Source organism: Microtus ochrogaster, chromosome 5, assembly GCF_000317375.1.
Source record: "Microtus ochrogaster isolate Prairie Vole_2 chromosome 5, MicOch1.0, whole genome shotgun sequence".
Lineage (NCBI taxonomy): Eukaryota > Metazoa > Chordata > Mammalia > Rodentia > Cricetidae > Microtus > Microtus ochrogaster.
In genome coordinates this window covers 81,500,803-81,522,860 of record NC_022012.1, presented here as the reverse complement: position 1 = coordinate 81,522,860, position 22,058 = coordinate 81,500,803, and the positions used below count along the sequence as shown (strand labels likewise).

The window sequence follows — 22,058 nt, the reverse complement described above, 5'->3', positions numbered from 1 at the left end:
TAGACCAGGCTGGTCTCGAACTCACAGAGATCCGCCTGCCTCTGCCTCCCGAGTGCTGGGATTTAAGGCGTGCACCACCACCGCCCGGCTTTTTTGTTTTGTTTTTTTGAGACAGGGTTTCTCTGTAGCTTTGGAGCCTGTCCTGGAACTAACTAGCTCTTGTAGACCAGGCTGGCCTCAATCTCACAAAGCTTCTCCTATGTCTGCCTCTTGAGTGCTGGGATTAAAGGCGTGCATCGCCACCACCCAGCAATAACATTCTTTTCAAAACTGAGGGTTTTCCTGCCCCATTCTTCTGAATGCCTGTCCTTGCAGAATTTCTAACCCCTGTTCTTGGCGCTGGTGGCTGTGCTGCCCGTGACCAGCTAGCTGCAGTTTGATGGCATGAGCTGTGATTACCAACAGGTGGCCCCCTGCACCTTCCAGCCAACGCTTCCTATGTATGGTCCTGGAGGAGCTGGCTTACTCCAGGACATCCAGGTGCAGCAATGTCACATTGGTTTTTTTGTTTGTTTCTTTATATTTATTTTTATTTACATTGATCTTTTTCTTGCATGTACGTCTGTATGTGAGCTTTGGATTCCTTGGAACTAGTGTTACAGACAGTTGTTAGCTACCATACAGGTTCTAGGAACTGAACTTGGGTCCTCTGGCAGAGCAATGCTCTTAACATTTGAGCCATCTCCCTAGGCCCCCATCAATGTCTCATTGTTAACACCAACTCTGTTGAGGGCAAAGAACCCACATCCAACAATTCTAGTCTTGAGTCCAGATCATAGGGCTCTCTCCCAGAGATTATATGTTGTCCCAGTCTGCCCTGGTCTGCAGAATGGATCCTGGAACTAACTGACAACCTGGGTGGGTCTCTAGTGTCCGTCCTTGTCCCCCCCCCCCAACCTTCCATTTAACTAATTAAAACCCTTCTGTCTGATGCTTTGCCCTTGGCATCAGGCTCTTAGGGATACCATTGTCCTTACAGAATTTTTGTTTCTTGAGGATCTCACAAAGCCCAGAAACTCTCTATGCAGCCAAGGATGACTTTGAACTCCTGATCCTCCTGCCTCTATATTTCAAGTGCTGACTTGGCAGGCATCCACCACCCCTCCCGGATTGTTATTATTGTTTGTTTGTTTCTGTTGATGTTCTAGCCTGACTGTAAAGAAATTTATTTATTTTTGTTCTAATTGGGCATAGAGCCCAGGGGTCCCTCTCGCGTGTGTCCTTGCTCACACACATGTGTGTTAGATGTAAAGGGTGAGGAGAGATGGCTCCGTAGGAAAGTGCTTGCCACACACGTTCATGGAACCCACGTAAAAGCTGGGCACAATAGGACACACCTGTAATTTCAGTATTTCTATGACAAGATAAGGGGTGGACACAGGAGAATTCTGGAAACCTGCAGGACCCCTGGCCTGTTGTTTATGCAGTGGTGAAGAGCTAAGAAAGACAAGGCAGAAGGCCGAGACAAACGCCTGGGTTTGTCCTCTCTCCCCTGACCTCCATATTCATACACAATACATACCCCCCGCCCTCTCTCACACTCGTACGACCTGTAAAGGGTGCCACACTCTCAGAACTCTCCAAGGTCACTGATATACAACATGTCCAGGATCCCCTGAATGAGCCTGCAAGTCAGAGACCCCACAACTATGCACTACAAGAGGTGGGGGGGGGGCGTGGTTGTGTGAGATGCAAGTCCTGCTGCCCATCTCCCACCTCTGTGCCCTTTGCCTCGAGACTGCTGCCTGCTGTCGGGGTCTCTCCAACCTGCGTCTAGTTTTCTTGATCCCTTCAGGACTGATTTGAGAGGTGTGGTTTGAACGTGGCATTGAGTATAGTGGAGACAAGGGTGCTGTGGGTGGGAGCCCTTGACCTATGCTGACACGGACTGTAGCCCACAGGGAAGTCTCTATGCAAGATAACTGGTCAGGAGAAGCCTCAGTAGGCTAAAGACCTGTCACTGGAGGCAACGTGGCAAGGACCCTGTGGTGTGGGAGAAACAGGGTGATCAAGAGGAGCCTCTCACGCTCTAGGCACTGCCTTGTAGCAAGGAATACTCTCTGGTTGCTGGGCAACAGCACTCTGGTCACCTAGCAACAGCTCTGCAGTCTGGCTTTCTGCTTGGGCCACATCTCATACCTCAGCCCTTCCCCCCTCATCTCCTGCCTCTTCTCTCTTAACCCCGGCTTCTTTCCAGCTTTCCAGTGCACCTCCCCCACCAGCTTCTTAGTCATCTCTCCCGCAGAGAGGGCTGAGGGAGGGCCCTACATCCCGGGTGGGTGGGGCCTGCAGTACTCCTCCCCCTCCTTCCCTCCCTCCCCAAAAGCCCTTTGGACACTGCAGGAGCGGGCGCAGCATACAGCCTGCTCGCCTCTGAGTCCTAAAAGAATCCATTCTCACCTCTCCTGACAGTTCAGAGCTCCAGCCCTGGGTGCGGCTTTCTCTGCCCAAAGGGAGCTGAGGAAATGCTGTTCAGAGGCAAAGTTAGGCTGGGGTAGAACAATCAGCTTTGTGACCTTTGGCTTCATCTCTTGCCAGCATCCCTTGGGCAGACGGGGCTTCTGCATTTCCAGTGGAAAGGAGACCTGGTAGTTTGTGGTTATGGACCAAGAACCCAAACCCCACAGGTTCAGCATCACTGGCCTCTGACCTATGCCATCTGTCCCAGGGTGCTTACTTCCCTCTGCTAGGAACACTAACAAAAATAAACCTTCAGCTGGGCAGTGGTGGTGCACGCCTTTAATCCCAGGACTCGGGAGGCAGAGACAGTGTGCCACCACTGCCTGGCTGAGGTTAAGGGCTGTGCCCACCCAGAAAGTCTTGAGGGTATTTGCAAAGCACCCAGATGCCTGCACCTGCCTAATTTTAACCCACCGTACCGACTTAGCTGTTTGCTTGTTCTGTTTTGCCTGAGCCGAGCCAGGTTCTCAGGCAGCTCAGGCTGGCCTTGAACTTGCTAAGTGGCAAAAGGTGACCTTGAACTTCGGATCCTCCTCCACCTCCCAAGTGCTGGGATTGCAGGTGTGTGTGTGTCACTGTAACCGGTTTTATATGGTGCTGGGATCAAATCTAGGATTTCATCAACAAGGGGTAGGGGCTAGAATTGGCTCCACTGGTTGGCTTGCAGATTCCTGGTGCCTAATAAAGAAAATCTGGGTCTGTGTTTTCTACTTCAGGCCCTTTTTTCCTTTTCTATTACGTTCTCTGTCTTAGCAACCAATAGGTGATAATTGATGAGCAATTGGGCCTATTCCATTGTTTAGCAGTACTGTCTGCCTCCTAAGGTCTGCTGCCTCCCTTTCTAGAGTCCTGCAGGTTGGGGGGGGGGGCAACTTTGTCCTGTTCTGTCTGCAGTGCTACAGCTGAGGTCCCAACACCTGCCCTTGAAAGCTGACTGATTGCCCATCGGGTTCTGAGTATAACATCTGTGTGGCCTTGGGCAGAGCACTATTCTTCAAGTGCTGGAGAGGTAATGGCCTGGCTTCTAACATGAGCGGAGAGATTCAAGAGCTGCCTGGAATGCTGAGTGCACCTGAGCACCATTGGCAGAGTGCGCTCAGCTGTGGTCTCTAGTGAACATGGCTCCCATCCTGCTGCAGGGCCAGCTTCCTTCTTGGCTGTGTTGCTCTGCCAGGCTCGCAGATGACTGGGAGAAACGGCGGCCTTTTCTCTGCTGGCTTCTTGTCTCTCAAGGAATTCTTTTTTTTTATTAAATATGTATTTATTTATTTATTTATTATGTATACAATATTCTGTCTGTGTATATGCCTGCAGGCCAGAAGAGGGCATCCGACCCCATTACAGATGGTTGTGAGCCACCATGTGGTTGCTGGGAATTGAACTCAAGACCTTTGGAAGAGCAGGCAATGCTCTTAACCTCTGAGCCATCTCTCCAGCCCCAAGGAATTCTTTTCTTAAGCTAAAAGGACTCGGGCTTCTGCCATGGGAGCACCTGGGCTGTGCCATGTGGATTGTCCACACTTGAGGCTCAGGGCCTAGCTCCTTCTGGCCATCTTCCAGCTTGGTTCGTATGTGGACAGGTAGCCACAGAGCAGAGTCCTGGGCTAATAGTCTTTACTTGAGGCATGGAGGACTGGGGCATGCTAGGTAATTCCCGCTGACTTCCCCATACTGGGTAACTAACTCAGCCTTTGGCATACAGACACAACCACTTCTGCAGGAGAACAAGGGGAAGGCCCTTGGAGCTACTTAAAGCGGTTCTCAACCTGTGGATCATGACCCCTTAACAACCACCAGAAATAGTAGATATTTGTATTATTATTCATAACAGTAGCAAAATTACAGTCATAAAGCAGAAACAAAAATGACTTTCTGGCTGGGGGTCACCACGACATGGGGAACTGTATGAAAGGGTTGCAGCGTTAGCAGGATTGAGAACCACTGCCTTCAATGATTGGATTGAACAATACTGAAAGGAAAACAAGGAAGAACGAGCCACTGTCTCTCTGACATATAAGATATAAATCCAGCTGGGTGTGGTGGCACACGCCTTTAGTCCCAGCACTCGAGAGTCGGGCAGGCAGATGTCTATGAGTTTGAGTCCATCTTGGTCTACATAGCAAGTTCCAAACCAGCTAGGGCTATACAGTGTGATCATGTCTCAAAAACCCAACCCCCCCTCCATACATACACCTGGGAAGAAGCCAAGTTAGGTATCGTGATACACACCTGTAATCCTAGCACTGAAGTGGTCAAGGCAGCGGGATCAGGAGTTCAAGGGCTTCCTTGGCACAGAGCAAGTTTGAGGTCACCCTGTACCCTGAGACACGATCTGAAACAATAGCCACAACAAAAAAAGCTGTCTGGGCTCAAGTCCAGACAACAGGAACGCGGCAGCTACCACACTGAGAACAATGAGACGTTTGGTAAAATATGGGCCACGCCAAAAAATAGGGACGGGATTGAAAGCAGCCAGCACACCAAGAATAGACAAAACCAAGATAGAGATGCCTGTGGCACCTGGCCCTGGTCGCTGCCTGGAAACAGGCTGGCAGGGCCCCCACCCACACATGCTACCACCTCAGTTGTTGTGGTCATGTTGGCCACCAGAAAACCAAAGGACTTGAAGATCGGTAGAAGTGCTACCATTTGAGATATCTTTAGCCTACAGTAAATTTATGGGTTTTTTTTTTCATTTATTTATTTGCTATGTATACACAACATTCTGCCTCCATGTATGCCTGCAGGCCAGAAGAGGGCACCAGATCTCATTACAGATGGTTGTGAGCCACCATGTGGTTGCTGGGAATTGAACTCAGGACCTCTGGAAGAGCAGCCAGTGCTCTTAACCACTTAGCCGTATCTCCAGCCCCTTGATTTTTGTTTGGTTGGTTTGCTTTTGTTTTTTAAAAAGAGGCCCACCCTCTGCCATTAAATTCATCTGGTGGCTTTTGCTCACTGCCATGAATCTCCCCACCCCCCTTGAAAAAACAAGAAAAACCTTGCAAAACAACTCAACCTTAGCATACAGGTGCACAAACCCTTAATCCCCACACTCTGGAGGCAGAGGCAGGCAGATGTCTGTGAGTTTGAGGCCAGCCTGGTCTACAGAGCAAATTCCAAGCCAGCCAAGACTATACAGTAAGAACCTGTTCTCAAAAACAACAAAAGTCTGGGTGTGTGTGTGTGTAAATGGATATGTAAGGTCCCCCAGCTCTGATGGCCATCAAGGTACAGAAAATACTCAAGAATCTTGTGGGGGGAAAGTACTTGTCCAACTCAGTCATCAGATTACCCACCTCCCCTTCCGGCAGAAATCCCGGGCTTCCTGAGTGATGAGGAGTGTCGCCTCATCATCCACCTGGCACAGATGAAGGGCTTACAACGAAGCCAGATCCTGCCCACAGAAGAGTATGAGGAGGCAATGAGCACCATGCAGCTCAGCCAGGTGGACCTTTTCCAGCTGCTGGATCAGAACCATGATGGTCGCCTGCAGCTCCGAGAGGTTAGGATCCTGGGTCCGAGTACACACAGGAGCGAGAACCCTGCATTACCTTTCCAGTGGCCATACCACTGGTGTAGGTTAACCCTGGCCTCTGCAGTCAAAGGCTACCCCAGGCTTGCTTGGGCACGCCCAGGGGCTATCCTTTCTCCTCTGAATCTCTTACTGCCCTAGAGACTCAGGACAGCGAGAAAATCCCTTTGTGGGGAGGCATGTACTGCGAGCTCTTTAACAGAGCATCTCCTGTGGGCTCGGTTCCTTGCTACCACGTCTAAAGGTGATGACGAAGTATAAGTTCTGAGGTGCCCATCGGCCTGTATCTCAGTCCCCCACACACTGTGCACAAGGACTTCTGACGGGGTGTGGTCCACTTCTCACACTGAACCGCTTTGCCTGGGTGAGGGTCGTGGTAGTTAGGTTCCAGCCGAATGTCCTCCTGCTTCCTGTCCTTCATAATCAGGCCTTTGCCTCCCCCGATCCTCACCTGGAGTATCTGTGGGTGCCGCAGGCCTGTACTCATCTGCCTCCAAGCAGTTAACAGTGCTCCCTGGCCACAATGCCAGCAGGTCTGGGAGTGAACACAGCCGGCAGGCATGTGGACCTCCTTTCTGGCATCCCTCACAGATGTCACAGACTTCCTTCCGCTCACCCTCACTTCTGCACAGAGACCTTGAGTTATCCCGTGTCCTCACCCAGCCCCTATCATTGAAGTCTTTAGCGTTACAGCAAGATTTGTGCCTTCTCTGTTTTGGTGATCCGTTACTTCTAGGGGAAACCCTACACTGAAGGACCTTCCTATGCTTTAGGTCTTAGCCCAGACTCGCCTAGGAAACGGCCGGTGGATGACTCCAGAGAACATTCAGGAGATGTACGCTGCGATCAAGGCAGACCCTGATGGTGATGGTGAGCTCACACCTTCCACAGTTCTGTGCTTGTGAGCTGTGCTCTCATCCCAGGAACATGGCCCGGAAAGCTTGGGCCCTTTCCCTGCAACAGGCAGCTTCCCACACCTTGCTTTTAAAGTGGGGCAGAGAGAGAGAGAGAGAGAGAGAGAGAGAGAGAGAGAGAGAGAGAGAGAGAGAGAGAGAGAGAGAGAGAGAGAGAGAGAGATAGGGAGGAAAAGATAGAGAGGGAGGGAGGAAAAGAGGAAGGGAGGGAGGGAAGGAAGGAAGGGTCCAGCTTTGCTTTAACCCCTGGGAAGCAGATGGACAGCAGGAAACTGTCGTGTCCCCCCCCCCCATTCTCCTTGGTGGCCTGCAGTCTACATTCTGGAGCTGGAGATTCTTCTGGCTGCAGCAGGCAGAGGCTAGTGAACCCCGAGGGAAGGTTCCTATGGCTGGAGGGCTGTTAGACTCCCTCTAATGTGGTATCAGGCTCACCACGCTCACCTTTAATGGAGTCGGGTCAAAGAATGGAAGGGGTCTGCCTTGGGTTGTCAGAATAACAGCAAATCCACCAACCCTTCCAGAGCCCTGGATGAGGTACCCCAGCTTAGTGGGTTGGGCAGGAACAGAGGAGTCTGTTCTCATCTGGGGGGTGGGTCAGGATTGCTTTGCTAGGGTGGCTGGTATTGGAGCAAGAAGGACTGGCAACAGGGTTCCACTCAGGATGGGATTTGAGGGAACTTCTGGGAACTATTTCTGCTTTCACACCACAGTGTGGAAGGTGCTGGAGGATACTCAGCACAGGCTGGTCTCTCTCCTCGCCCTCTATGGGCTGGAGCATCACTCACAGTCCTATGGGTCAGGCTGCAGAGCCCAGGCCATCCTGGCCATCATAGCTTAACATAGCTCCAGTGTCTTACTTCTGGAGACCCTGCAAAGTGGGCTCTCTAATAAGGGTTGGGCTTCTTCCTTCTGGGGACCAAATCAAGGCTTAAACAGAAAACAAACTTCTCTGGGTCTTCCCTCAGGGCCCGATGTGACAGAAACCAGGTTCATCTGACCCGAGTCCAGGTGGGGACAAGTGCGCATGGCCCCCCAGTGCCTGAGGCCAGGGGCTGCTGCTACCTTTGGGGTAGGTAGGGAGGTGCTGCCTGCCGCCGTGCTTGTGCCACACGGGCCTGGCAGACACTGATGAGCGTACCCTGCGCAGGAGTGCTGAGTCTGCAGGAGTTTACCAACATGGACCTTCGCGACTTCCACAAGTACATGAGGAGCCACAAGGCAGAATCTGAGGAGCTGGTGAGGAACAGCCACCATACATGGCTCCACCAGGGTGAGGGTGCGCACCATGTCATGCGTGCCATCCGTCAGAGGTGAGCCCCTGAGACCGTTCTTTCTGGGGCAGGGTCTCCACACATTTGTCAGAACCAAAAGAATGGAACTGATGAAGTGGAATTAAATTCCAGTTCTTAGAATAGGAATTCGACCCACTGAAAAATTGTCGACTAATGAAGGCACATTAGCCCTTGTGGGCCAACAACCGTCGCGCACGCCTTTAATCCCAGCACCCCAGGAGGCAGAGGCAGGCGGATCTCTGTAAATCTGAGGCCAGCCTGGTCTACAGAGGGAGTTCCAGGACAGCCGGGGCTGTTACACAGAGAAACACTGTCTTGGCAGGGGAGGGGGGGCTGGTGCCTCACACATGTGATGCTGCAGTGTGCAGTCAAGCCCTGGACTGGAGACTGAAACTATCGCCAAAGCCCAGAAGGATGAGGCTAAGCTGGCTGTCAGTCCTCGCTAGCACACACAAAGTGAAGTTTGACCACAGCAGTGCAGAAACTAGGGCATTGCTATGCACATCTACAATCCCGGAATTTTGGGAGGGGGCGGAAGAAGCATTAGGAGTTCCAGATTGTTCTAGGCTATGAAGTTCCAGGTAAACACTGGGCTACATCAGACCCCATCTAAAAAATAAATAGCAGAAGAAAAACAAAATAAAAACAGAGGTTTTGAATGAACAAGTTTACTCCAGAGAGGAGAGGTGAGACTCTGACTTAATGGCCATCTTATTTTCTCTATTAATCGGTTATCTCTATGTCTGCGAGCTCATCACCACCACCACAGACCCTTTCTTCTCTGTGTGTGTGCATGTGTGTGTGCTTGCGCGCGCACATGTGGTGTCTCACGTATCCCAGACTTGCTACCTAGCCAAGGATAACCTTGAACTTCTGACCTTCCTGCTTCCACCTCCTCCACCACATCCAGTTTATGCGGTGCTGGGATTGAACCCAGGGCCCTGCACATATTAGGCCAGCATACTACAATTATACTGCATTCCTAGCTCCGTCTTCCTGTGTGTAGAAGTCAAGTCTAGACTGGCTTATGGGGCTTCCAGGGGCGGTGAAGAGGGATAAAGCTTGTGGCTGGCCCAGGATCCACACTGGTCAGCTCCTTAAGCTGACCATCTCACTGAATGCCCTCTGCCTGCCAGGGTGCTGCGCCTCACTCGCCTTTCCCCGGAGATTGTGGAGCTCAGTGAGCCACTGCAGGTTGTTCGATATGGCGAGGGAGGCCACTACCATGCCCATGTGGACAGCGGACCTGTGTACCCAGAGACCATCTGTTCCCATACCAAGCTGGTAGTCAATGAGTCTGTGCCCTTCGAGACCTCCTGTCGGCAAGTACCTCCCACCTGGGGGTTGGCATCCATTCCCAGACTGGATACCTTGAGGACACAGGAATAGCCTGGTATGGGGCCCAGGATACACGAGGCCATCCTCATCAGTCACGCCCCTACTTTCCCCGCAAGTCTCTCCTTCACTGTTTGTGGAGGTAGCAGGGAAGTAGAAGCTACTGGCCCTTGTGTCTACTCAAATGAGAACAGACCTAGGTACCCACAGCTACTGAAACTTGCCCCAGAAACACTGATTTTGGCTCCACTGCCTGCACCAAGTTAGGGTGTCATGTGACCGTAGTGGCTCAGCCCTTCCCATTGCAGGAGACTTTGCCTGTTTTTCCTGCTTCCACAAGCTTACCTTTTCCAGCCAGGTCAAGGTCAGGGTCATAGAACTTACCCAAGCACACCTGTGACCTTAGCCACACAGGAAGAGTGGGTCTGTGGGGTCTGCCTGGCCTTGTGGCCCTGTGCCCACAAGTGGGAATATCCACGGTTGGGGATCCGCTCAGTAGCCCCCCCCTGCCTTACAGCTACATGACAGTGCTGTTTTATCTGAACAACGTCACTGGTGGGGGTGAGACTGTCTTCCCTGTGGCAGACAACAGGACCTATGATGAAATGGTAAGGGCCAATGGGCTGTGACTTCCGTGGGTTGGCAGGGCCTCGGGCAAGTGTATACACACCCTTCCAGACCCGGGATGAGGGGTGTGACTTTTCCCTCCCTCTCGCCAGTGTTGGCTGCCTGACCATCCAATGGCAGGCAGTCCAAAAACACCATCATCCTGTTTCCCACAGAGTCTCATTCGGGATGATGTGGATCTCCGCGACACTCGAAGGCACTGTGACAAAGGGAACCTTCGTGTTAAACCCCAGCAAGGAACTGCAGTCTTTTGGTACAACTACCTGCCTGATGGGCAAGGTGAGGGCTTATGGCCAGGTCAAAGGCTTCCCTGAGGGACCTGATCTCTCCCGTCTGCTGCCCTGTAGAGCTGTTTCTGTCCTTCAAATAGCCTTCTGCCATAACCAGTGACTTCATTAGGCCACAGAAGGCCTCGTGCTGCCCCTTTGGTTATCTCCACCTATCTTCCTCGTGCATCAGCCTTTCTAAGTTCTCTGGGGCTAGGGAAATTCTCTCAACAACCCAGGCTGGGGAGAGCTATGGACAGGCTCTGCAACAGAGAAGCTGGGCTCAGAGGGCCAGTGCGTTGACGATGCTTTAGTGGGTGAGGTGCCAAGTCCTTTCATGGGATTATGTGTTTGCACAGCTCAGGCTGGTCCAACCTAGGGTTCCCTCCAACTTGTTCCATTGTTCACGCCACCTTCTTCCTCTAGGTTGGGTGGGTGAAGTGGACGACTACTCATTGCATGGGGGCTGCCTGGTCACCCGCGGCACCAAATGGATCGCCAACAATTGGATCAATGTGGACCCCAGCCGGGCACGGCAAGCTTTGTTCCAGCAGGAGATGGCTCGCCTGGCGCGGGAAGATGGCGCCGACTCCCAGCCCGAGTGGGCCTTGGACAGGGCCTACAGTGAAGCCCGCGTGGAGCTCTGACGCGAGGCCCAGATGCGAGTCCCCCGCTGACCAACGTCAGAGACCCAGCAGGTCTTCTGTCCTGCCGCAGACTCACGTTCTGGCTGATCTTGCCCTACCCTCCCTGTCTGCAGCCGCGATGAAAGGCGCAGTTCCTCCATTTCACGTTATTTATTGGTGTACAGCCTCCTCGCTGCTCCATCAAATAAATCCACAGGGCTTCGAGCCAGGGGCAGGCCGGCTAAGCACCCGCGTGGGGGAGGGGAGGCCCACCGCGCTCCCCGCCCGCCTTTTGGGGGGGCGGGGCGGCTCCCTGGCTGGGCCAATCACGAGCGGGCTCGCGTGGGCAGAGCGTCGTCATTGGACGGCCGCGGCCGAGCGCAGGGGCTCGGCTACCTGTAGCTAAGGGCTCGGGAGGTCTGCACCGCGGCTCTTCAGCAGGCGGCCGCTTCTCGCGAGAACGCAGCTCTCTTCTGGTTGTGGCCGCTGCGGCAGCTTGAGGAGCAACATGGAGGTTCTGGAGGCTCTCCGGGACTTCATCTGGCCGCGGGCAACCTCGGAGCTCATACTCCTCCCGGTCACGGGTCTGGAGTGCGTTGGGGACCGGCTGCTGGCGGGTGAGGCTTGATCGGCTCTCGTTGCGCTAGCGGGCGAAGAACTAGCCGGTCCCCTGGGGTGGTCGCCCCGGGACAAAGGGATGCCCCGGAGAGGAGGATGGGCAGTGGGCTGGAGATTGGCCGTGGGATAAGGCTGGGTCGGAGGACCTGCCCGCGGAGGGCGGGGCTCGAGAGACAAAAGTCTGTCGTAGCCGTGGCAGCTCTTCATCAATTGCAGTATAAGGGTGGGCAGAGACGTGGGAAGGCGTGTGGGGGGGATGCAGGCATTCCATGTTGGGGGGAGGGCGTGTGCACCCCTAAATGAGCTCACATGATCTAAACGAGTGGGGAGGTAAAGAATGAGCAGCCCCAGGGGGCGTGGCAGCAGTTTGGGTAGGGTGAGCTCCGCCCCCAAAGATGAGGGACCCGAACAGGGTTTGGTCGCCAAAATTAGCGTCCGATACTAATCTGAGTAGCACAGTGCTGGGAGAGACCGGGACTGAGGGCCCTCCTGGGATGGTTGGGGCTCTGGGTCGACTGGGTCAGTAATCACATGCCCAGGGGTTGGTTGTAAAGGTCTAATGCCAAGCCTCTAGGCTCTGGTGACGTCACCAGTGGTGGTAGGTTTTCTATAGGTCCCTAGCACTGACTAGTGTGTCTTGGGGTCAGTCATCATTAGTCCCAACAGGGTTGTGTGTATGCCCATGTGGTGAGGGTATAATCTAGAATTGATAAGGGTGGGGGGGCTGGTGGTGCAAATGTCGGGTTGCTCCAGTGAGCTAAACTCTCTGGAGGTGGGGCCAGCAACCTCTTCTGGAAGTGAAATGTGCAGACTCTGAAGAAAGAGGAGATAGAGAACAATAGGAGAGGAGTAATGTTGAGCCCCCGAGTTCCGGCTGGGCATGGGCAGTGCCTGGCAATGAGCAACTGAAATGACTTGGGGAGGATGAGATGGTGGGAAACAGCTGCAGGGTGGCCAAAAGGAAGCTGAGAGTCTGATTCTGGATGCGTCTGTGGGTTCTATACACACGGGTATGGGGGTGTAAGAGATTGCCCAGGAATTGTAAGCTTGCATAGAAGAGGAGATACTGCACAAGCCAGAAGGGGGCACTGGACAAGCCTCTGAGCATAAGTTAGGAATGTGGGTAACACAGAAGAAGCTGTCTAGGTTTAACCCTGTCAGATCTTGGGGTTACAGACAGTTGTGAGCTGCCATGTAGGTGCTGGGAATTGAACCCGGGTCCCCTGGAAGAGCAGTCAGAGCCCTTACCAGTGAGCCATCTCTCCAGCCTCCTGTGCAGGGACTTGCTACCTTCCAAGGGCACTTTGTTGTTGCTGTCTGGTGCTGGTTAGGCCTCCTAAGACTCAGTCTCCTAGCAGGGTTCCCACTGTCCAGTGGTGGGGCCAGAACTCAAGCCTAGCCACCTGTCTACAAAGCTTGGGCTGCCTCTGCTCCCCACTCATGCCCCGCCATTGCTTCTGAATCCGCACAGGGTTTCTGACTAAGGAGGGATGCTGGTTATAGGCCTAAAGGGTGAAAAGGTGACACAGCCTTTTCCCTCAGGGAGGATTCATGTAGAGATGGATCAAGCTGAGAATTTGGGGCCTAGAGCAGAAGAGGGTTGAATGATGGACACCAGGGGGAGTTCCTAGTGACTATACATTAAGGATAATTGATAGCCAGACACAATGGCACAGTGCTATAATCCCAGGTTGGGAGGCTGAGGCAAGAGGATTTTTAATTTAAAGCCAACCTGGGCTGAGAGAACATCACCACAGAAACAAGTGACTCAGAGGCACATGCATTTTGCAATAGAAGCCTTGCTAAAGCTGAGGCCAGGACTACTAGGACTTTGTGTCCGATATGTTAAGTTACATGCTAAGCAGTGTTCTGCTCCCATCTTGTCACATAGCATTAGGTGAGCAGCTCTGATGTGGTCTTTCCCTCCGTCTAGGTGAGGGACCTGACTTACTGGTATACAACCTGGACCTTGGTGGGCATCTCCGGATGTTGAAACGAGTGCAGAGCCTGCTTGGCCACTATCTTATCCATGGGCTCCGAGTGCGACCAGAGCCCAAAGGAGACCTTGACTCTGAGGCCATGATAGCTGCGTTTGGCAGTAAGGGACTCAGAATTGTGAAAGTTAGCTGGGGTCAAAGCCATCTTCGAGAGCTCTGGCGCTCTAATCTGTGGAACATGTCCGACTGGATCTGGGATGCACGCTGGCTCGAGGGTAATATAGCCCTGGCCCTGGGCCACAACTCAGTGGTGCTGTATGACCCAGTGATAGGGTGCGTGCTGCAGGACGTCCCCTGCACAGATAGGTGCACCCTCTCCTCAGCCTGCCTGATTGGAGACACTTGGAAGGAACTGACCATAGTGGCAGGTGCCATTTCCAACGAGCTCCTGGTCTGGTATCCAGCAACTGCATTAACAGATGACAAACCTGTGGCACCTGACCGGCGGGTCAGTGGACACATGGGTATCGTCTTCAGCATGTCCTATCTGGAGAGCAAGGGCCTGCTGGCAACTGCTTCTGAAGATCGAAGTGTCCGTATCTGGAAGGTGGGCGACCTCCGGGTGCCTGGGGGTCAGGTGCAGAATATTGGTCACTGCTTTGGACATAGTGCCCGTGTGTGGCAGGTGAAGCTCTTAGAGAATTATCTTATTAGTGCAGGCGAGGACTGTGCCTGCTTGGTGTGGAACCACGAAGGTGAGATCCTGCAAGCCTTTCGGGGCCACCAGGGCCGTGGGATCCGGGCCATTGCTACTCATGAGAAGCAAGCCTGGGTGATCACTGGGGGTGATGACTCAGGCATACGACTCTGGCACCTGGTAGGTCGTGGATACCCAGGCTTGGGTGTCTCAGCTCTGTCCTTCAAGTCCCCTAGCCGGCCAGGTGCCCTCAAGGCTGTGACTCTGGCTGGTTCTTGGCGAGTACTGGCAGTGACCGATGTAGGGGCCCTGTACCTCTACGACCTTGAGGTCAAATCCTGGGAGCAGCTGCTGGAGGACAACCGATTTCAGTCTTACTGCCTGCTGGAAGCAGCGCCTGGACCCGAGGGCTTTGGACTCTGTGCCTTGGCCAATGGGGAGGGTCTTGTCAAGGTTGTCCCCATCAACACTCCCACTGCTGCTGTCGACAAGAACCTGTTCCGCGGGAAGGTTCACAGCCTGAGCTGGGCCCTCCGTGGCTATGAGGAGCTTCTGCTGTTGGCATCAGGCCCTGGTGGGGTAGTAGCTTGCTTAGAGATCTCAGCTGCACCCACTGGCAAGGCCATCTTTGTCAAGGAACGTTGCCGGTACCTGCTTCCCCCAAGCAGGCAGAGATGGCACACATGTAGTGCCTTCCTGCCCCCAGGTGACTTCCTGGTGTGTGGGGACCGCCGTGGCTCTGTGATGCTCTTCCCTGCCAGACCATGTCTGTTCAAAAATCCTCGGGTTGGAAGCAAGGCTATTACTGCAGCTGAGGCACCTGGAACTGGGGGTGGCAGCGGTGGGTCTGAGAATGTTGCAACAGGGTTAGTCCCAGTATCCATGCTCCGTTCTCTGCATGGGAAACAGGGTGTGACCTCAATTACTTGCCACGGTGGCTATGTATTCAGCACAGGCCGCGATGGTGGCTACTTCCAGCTCTTTGTTCATGGCGGTAAGCTCCAGCCAATCCTAAGGCAGAAATGCTGTCGAGGCATGAATTGGATAACTGGGCTTCGCATGGTACCTGATGGAAGCATGGTTATCTTGGGTTTCCATGCCAATGAATTTGTAGTGTGGAACCCCCGGTCCCATGAGAAGCTACATAACGTCAGCTGCGGTGGAGGGCACCGCTCCTGGGCCTTTTCTGATACTGAGTCAGCCATGGCCTTTGCCTACCTTAAGGATGGTGATGTCATGCTCTATCGGGCTCTAGGTGGCTGTACTCGGCCAAATATTATTCTTCGAGAGGGTCTGCACGGCCGTGAAATCACATGCGTAAAACGTGTGGGCACTATAACCCTGGGCCCTGAATTTGACATACCCAGCTTGGAGCAGCCTGACTACGTGGAGCCTGGCAGTGAGGGGCCTGGCTTTATTGACATCGTGATCACATCCAGTGAGGACACTACTGTCTGTGTCCTAGCGCTTCCCACAACTACAGGCTCAGCACATGCACTCACATCTGTGTGTAACCATATCTCTTCGGTGCGTGCTCTGGCAGTGTGGGGCATTGGCCATCCACGTGGCCCAGGTGATTCTCGACCAGGTCTCACTGCTAATGTAGTGTCTGCAGGGGGTCGAGCCGAGATGCACTGCTTCAGCCTTATGGTCACTCCTGACCCCAGCTCCCCAAGCCGCCTTGCCTGCCACGTCTTGCACCTTTCATCCCACCGGCTAGCTGAGTACTGGGACCGGCAGCGCAACCGGCATCGGATGGTCAAAGTGGACCCTGAGACCAGGTAATGTGCACTCCCTGTCATGGTGTTGATCGGGATCATTGTAGGGAAGCTACAGGCAGGGGTCTCCTAGCTTGTAGGCTCCACCTGACAGCTGTGTTCTCCCTGCAGGTATATGTCTCTTGCTATTTGTGAGTTTGATTCCGATAAGCCTGGTCATGGCCCCCTTGTGGCTGCAGCCTGTAGTGATGGAGCAGTGAGGTAAGCACTTGGGGACCATGGTCATAGGGGGAGATAGGGTATGAGCTCTCCAGGATGAGTTCTGAGCTGCCTCCCCGCCCCCAGGCTTTTTCTCTTGGAGGACTCTGGGCGGATTCTGCATCTCCTTGCTGAGACTTTCCACCACAAGCGGTGTGTTCTCAAAGTCCATTCCTTCACACATGAGGCACCTAACCAGCGGCGGTGAGAGAGGCTGTCCTGTCTAGATTGGGTAGGGGCTCCCGTTGTCTTCCCATCCCTTTCACTGATCTGGCTGCCCTCTCCTGGCTTCCAGGAGGCTGCTCCTGTGCAGTGCAGCTACAGATGGCAGCCTGGCCTTCTGGGATCTCACCACTGCCATGGACCGCGGCTCCACTACCCTGGGGTCCCCAGCACATCCTGGGCTTCCCTACCGTAAGTAGTGTGACATCCTTCACCACCTCTCACACAAGATGAAAGCAGGACCCTAATAGCCACTCTCTTCCTCCAGAGCTGGGCACTCCCTGCTTGACCGTCCAGGCCCATAGCTGTGGTGTCAACAGCCTAGACACCCTGCCTACACCTGAGGGCCACCATCTTGTGGCCAGTGGCAGTGAGGATGGGTCCCTCCATGTCTTCAACCTTGTTGTGAAGATGCCAGAGCTGGAAGAGGCTGATGGGAAGGCTGAGCTGGTGCCACAGCTGTGTGTCCTAGAGGAATATTCTGTCCCCTGTGCACATGCTGCCCATGTGACAGGCATAAAGATCCTAAGTCCCAGCCTCATGGTCTCAGCCTCCATAGACCAGCGGCTGACCTTCTGGCGTCTGGGGCGTGGTGAACCTGCTTTCATGAATAGCACTGTGTACCATGTGCCAGATGTGGCTGACATGGACTGCTGGCCTGTGAGCCCTGAGTTTGGCCACCGCTGTGCTCTTGCAGGTCAGGGACTTGAGGTTTACAACTGGTACGACTGAGTTATCTCAGTGGTTAGAGCACTGAGCATGGGCCTGCCTGTAGACAGTGGAGCAGGGATCCGCTGTCTGCTCATACTCAGTGAGCTTTGAGGAAGTGAGGCAGTCCATAGGTTCTTGACTCCAATACTCCAGTATTGTGCTACGTAGGTGGACCAAGAATATGCCTCACTGTCCACAGTGGGATGAAACTATTTATTTTGGCTTTAGGTGTCCAACATTTGTGAGGTTTTGTCTTTTTCCCATTTGGTGACTTTGTAAACATTCCCAGCTATTGGGCCCTTAGATGTGGCTCAGCGGAGGGAGGCCCAACATAGCCAAACCTGTGTGGAACACCTCTTGTACTGCCCTCAGAAGCTGTAGGCGGGCAAACATCTGACCAAAGAGGTGTGGCCGAGGTTCCTGAAAGAAAAAACCCAGGCTCATCCTCTTGTTCCCCTCATCCTTACCCTGTGTCCCCTGCATTGCCCACAGACGCCCTTCTGCTGTATGCTCACCCCTAGAATGTGTACTCGGTTGTAGTATGAGCTGAAATCCATGCTGAGCTGCACCAGGAACTTGCACACCTAGAGATAGAGGTTGAATCACTGAGCTGTTGTCTTGTTCTTGTGTCACAACCCAGAATAAAGACTAGTGTGTAGTGTCTGTGCCTCACCGTCTCTGTGCGTACAGGGGTGTGCAGCCCTGGGGTGCTGGCCAGGCGCCCAGTCTGCCTCAGCAGGTCCAGGAAGGGAAGGACACTGTTGAAAAGCAGCAGCCACTCACCCTGTGGGAGACAAGGGTGCTAAGACCAAGTCCTCTGCTTGTGGCCATTTCTCAGGAGGAGCACTCACCTCGTCATGGAGGAGTGAGAAATCCAGGCTGCTCACAAGTGGAAAGGTGGGATACAGACCTCGCTCCACCCCATGTTTGTAACCCTCGAAGAGCGTGGCGAGGCGGGCGCAGTTGTACATGACAAAAGTGCCACTCTTTGTGCCCTTCGTGGAGGTGGTGCTGTCGGCCAGCAGGAGCTAGGGGATGGATCCAGCTGTAGAGGGCATGGGCACTACACCGTCCTCCTCGGGCTTAGTATTGTGACATACCCAGGCTTACTTGGTTCTGTGGAGCTGTGCTTAGCATCTCAAATTTGATGGTGGCCACAGAGAGGACATCAAAGGTCTTGGTCCAGGCTGGATCTGGGGGTGAGAGATACAGGCTGATCAGTGCCTACAGACAAGGAACAAGGACTAGAGGTTTAAATGACCTGCCGGTTCTTCAGGGCACAAGCAGGGTCTCCCAGGTATACCTTGTGCCAGGTTCCCACCATGCTTCAGTGCTGAGGCCTTACACACCTGAGTGTATCTGAGCCTAGGAAAGAAAGCCAGTGAGCAAAGTCCCAGTGGAAGCCCATCCCCACATCTCAGCTGCCCCGGCTTTGGCTGGTCTGCCTGCCAACTCACTCACTGGTAGTACTCAGGGGCAGTCATCAGGGTGCCAGGTACACCAGCTACTTTCACTGGGCCACAGACCAGGTGCTTCTGTGAGAGAACGCCAAAGGGCTCAGTCCAGGTGGCCTCCCCTGCAGTCTCCAGGGAGCCTACATTGGTTACTTCTCCCATCTGTAACCACCAGTCTCAGTACCTCCTCAAGACCCAGTCCAACTTCGTTGGCCCTCACGTCAGCCTGAACCCGTGCTCTACAGGCCCTTTGGGTTTTCAAGGGCCTTCAAAAACCTTCAAGGTGGTTTACTTTTGAAAACCAACCTGTTTGAGAGGAGCCTGGTCATCTAATTTTTGCCAAAGCAGATCCAACTTTTGTTGCTGCACCGCCTCCTCACAGCTCACCACGTGCACAACCATGCAGCCATCCACACCAGCGTCTGGATCTCCAGCCTGAGTAGAGAGAGACAGGAGAGTTATTATAAAGATGCAGAAAACTAGTTTGGGCAGAGGTCAAGACTGGAGCCACTAACCAGGCCTGGGTGGCTGCCCTCTGGCCAATGGCGCACAGCCTCCTGCAGCTCAGACAGCACAGAGAGCAGATCCTCAGTCACTACAGAAAACAAGAGAGGCACTAAAGTGCTTGGCAGTGTAGAGGTCCCCCACCCGTGTTTTGGCCACTGTCCTACCCAAACAGTTGTCTATGCTGGGGTCATAGCCAGCTGAACGTCTCTTTTCTACAAGTTCCTTCAGACACAGTCGGCCTAGGACTCCAGGGGGCACTGTCTCTTTAGAATTAAGTTCTGCAAACACACAGGTCCTCAAGGTTTCGGTTGAGGCACACTTCGAGGTAGTGGGCCAGTCCACCAGAAGTTTCTGCAGGAAAGTTGTCATGTGCGAGTCCCGCACCGAGGGCACTGGACACACACATACCCTACAAAGCAAAGGTGGCTGTCTCAGCCTGCGAACCAGGTCCAGATCACCATCACTTCCCACCTTCCGCGTCTGTCCCCAAAGGGTCAGTCTTATGCCACTGCAGACTGGAACACGCGCGCTTACCCATGAGTACGTAGCGTCCGCGCTAGGTGGTCGGCCACGAGCACAGCACGCAGCTGGCTCAGGCGAAGTGTGCCCGGGTTGCCGCGCAATGCGGGACAATGCAGAATAATCCGCGGGCCCGGCGAGGCAGGCTTGGCGGGAGTAGTATAGGAAGCCAGGGCACCGAGTACACGCTCGAAGACCGCGGGCCGCTGTAGCTGGAGCGATAAACCCGCGGGTGTTGACGCGCAGCGCAATACAGGGGCCACCCCTGGACCCTGCAGGCCGGCGACCGCACGGAACACACACTCTGGCACCTGCGGGCAGATGGGCGTGTGAGTGGACCCTAGTTGGCCTGGAACGGGCTGTAGATCCCTGACCAGCTCGCACCCACCTGCCCGTCCCCGAAGCGCGCCTGTAGCGCGCTTCGCGGCGCCAAGAAGTCGCGGACACGCAAGTGCCGGGCGTGCGTTTCTTTGAACCACACCGGGCTACCAGGGCCCATTGCGGCGTTAAGGGCCTCCAGTGTCTCCCCCACGCCAAGGCGCCCTGTCGCCATGGCGACCGGAAGAGTAAGAGGAACAGGAAGTAAATTAGCCTTAGAGCTTCCGGGAGGTTCGCTTGGCTGGGGCGGGGATCAGGCAGTGGACCCTCCTGAGTGGATTAGAGTGTTGGAGCGTGCCGAGTAAGCCTACATTCAACCCACCGCTTCCAGTGTTCCTCCGACGGCCGTTCCTGCATTCGTGAGCCCTACACCCAAAATCTCGGGGTCATTTTTGCGCCTAGGGTTTTTTTTTTCATCGTCATTCTTATTTATTTATTAATTTGGTGGTGGGTCTTTGTCACCAGGCGAGACATTTGGTCAAAGCTTCATATCTTTGTGCTTATGTGATGTTTCATTTTATGCCCCATTTAAACAAGATTTAAATGTCAGACAAATTGTCAGTGGAGTAAGGCTGTATCATTAAAGACACTATTTGGTTTTTCGAGACAGGGTTTTCCCTGTGTAACAGCCTTGGCTGTCCTGGAACTAGCTTTGTAGATAGACCGGGCTGGGATCAAACTCACTGGGATCCACCTACATCCGTCTCCCGAGTGCTGGGATTAATGTTGTGCACTACCACTCCCATCTTCCATTAAAGACACTTTACTGCCTACTTGAAAAGCAAAGAAAAAAAAACCTTGAATTCTTTCCAATCATTTGCACGCCTTTCCTCATTGGTATGGTGTGCCTTTATTCCCAATAAAAGAACAACCTGATAGAATTGCACCTCTTGATACTTGAGGAATTAAGTCATCATAATTTCCAGAATTACCAGCCTTTAATGTTTTTCCTTTAACCTGTTGTTACCGGCACCTTTGATTGTTCTTTATTTAGATAACTGGTCAGTTTGAGACAATTAAATGTGATCATGAGAAGACCCAAGGAATCAGCATACTGTGGGAAAGCTTTCCTGTCCAGACGCTTTCATTTCAATGTAACTTAAGTCTCCCACTTCCCCCAGTAATGAATGAATCCAACTAGTGAACTTTGCTCCGGAGAAGAGTGAACTCTAGGGATAAGAAAAGTTTAGCAAGGCTCCTCTCTCGGGGCCAGGGCTCTGAGGCCCTGTTTGGGAGGTGCCGAAAGAGCACTGGGCGGACACGACATTCCCGATGGCTTCTTGGGTGCCCACTCAACGGGAGTGATCGTGTCATTCCAAAGCACTTTCCTTATGCTGTGGGTACAGCTGCTGGCCGGGCTGGGACCCACCGACAGTTGGTGATTTAAGCTCTCTCCCTCCATGAAGACGGTTGGGGTGGTTTTTCCCCAGGAAGTGAAGAGCTATCTATAGCGAGCTGCGGGCTGGGCGGCCCTGTGGGACTCACCGCCATTGCGGCCCTACAGAGAGGACCCAGGACCTCCCGCTAGTGTTCTCCGGGGATTCCAGAGCTGGCCATCAGCTTGAGCACTTTTCGTCGTCTCTGCTTGCCACCATCAGCCTGAGGGTGCACCTGAGAGATGGAGATCAGAATGGCCCAGCAGTGTTTCTGAGGGTAGAGACCGCCTCATCTGGGCCAGGGCGCTGCTCAGGCAGGAGAGCAGGGAACGAAATCCAAGCGCAGCTGGAATGCTCTGGAGACAACAGCTGCTTTTGGGATTCCGTTGCCCGCTGTCCAGCCGTTGGAGGACGGCTCCTGCCCCCAGGTCACTCGCCCTGGGGCCAAACCGGAACCCGCCCATCCCTTTCCAGTTGGGCAGACAAGTAGGTGTTGTAATCCAGTCTAGTGAGAACGAGGCGCTCACCTGGGCCCCAGAACAATAGAAGGTGGGGGCCTCCCCAGGGACTAGGTCCCAATCCGGATTAGATCAGAAATGAAGGATTAG

The 22,058-nt window shown here is 53.7% G+C and overlaps 3 protein-coding genes across 3 annotated transcripts in view; 2 read left to right on the top strand and 1 right to left on the bottom strand.

Annotated features, from left to right (window-relative positions):
- The window catches only part of P4htm (prolyl 4-hydroxylase, transmembrane), a 17,536-nt gene extending 6,157 nt beyond the window's left edge, over positions 1-11,379 (top strand). The window contains exons 3-9 of the mRNA XM_005347932.2: positions 5,775-5,965; positions 6,769-6,865; positions 8,057-8,219; positions 9,338-9,523; positions 10,054-10,144; positions 10,319-10,442; positions 10,856-11,379. Coding sequence (XP_005347989.1) covers positions 5,775-5,965; positions 6,769-6,865; positions 8,057-8,219; positions 9,338-9,523; positions 10,054-10,144; positions 10,319-10,442; positions 10,856-11,076 — 1,073 coding nt within the window. The 3' untranslated portion in view covers positions 11,077-11,379. The remainder of the gene's footprint in view (positions 1-5,774; positions 5,966-6,768; positions 6,866-8,056; positions 8,220-9,337; positions 9,524-10,053; positions 10,145-10,318; positions 10,443-10,855) is intronic.
- Positions 11,380-11,476: 97 nt separating this feature from the next.
- On the top strand, positions 11,477-17,879 carry Wdr6 (WD repeat domain 6). Its single transcript, XM_005347929.3, has 6 exons — positions 11,477-11,672; positions 13,607-16,088; positions 16,197-16,286; positions 16,371-16,487; positions 16,579-16,697; positions 16,774-17,879. Exons 1-6 carry the CDS (start codon positions 11,564-11,566, stop codon positions 17,235-17,237), a joined length of 3,381 nt encoding a protein of 1,126 aa, XP_005347986.1. The 5' UTR covers positions 11,477-11,563; the 3' UTR covers positions 17,238-17,879.
- Positions 17,517-20,264, bottom strand: Dalrd3 (DALR anticodon binding domain containing 3). The gene is made up of 12 exons (XM_005347930.3): positions 20,085-20,264; positions 19,712-20,007; positions 19,342-19,586; positions 19,186-19,265; positions 18,977-19,105; positions 18,678-18,751; positions 18,520-18,581; positions 18,327-18,409; positions 18,068-18,244; positions 17,890-18,000; positions 17,732-17,800; positions 17,517-17,636 (listed from the first exon to the last, which is right to left on the bottom strand). Exons 1-12 carry the CDS (start codon positions 20,247-20,249, stop codon positions 17,517-17,519), a joined length of 1,611 nt encoding a protein of 536 aa, XP_005347987.1. The 5' UTR covers positions 20,250-20,264.
- Positions 20,265-22,058: the final 1,794 nt, after the last annotated feature.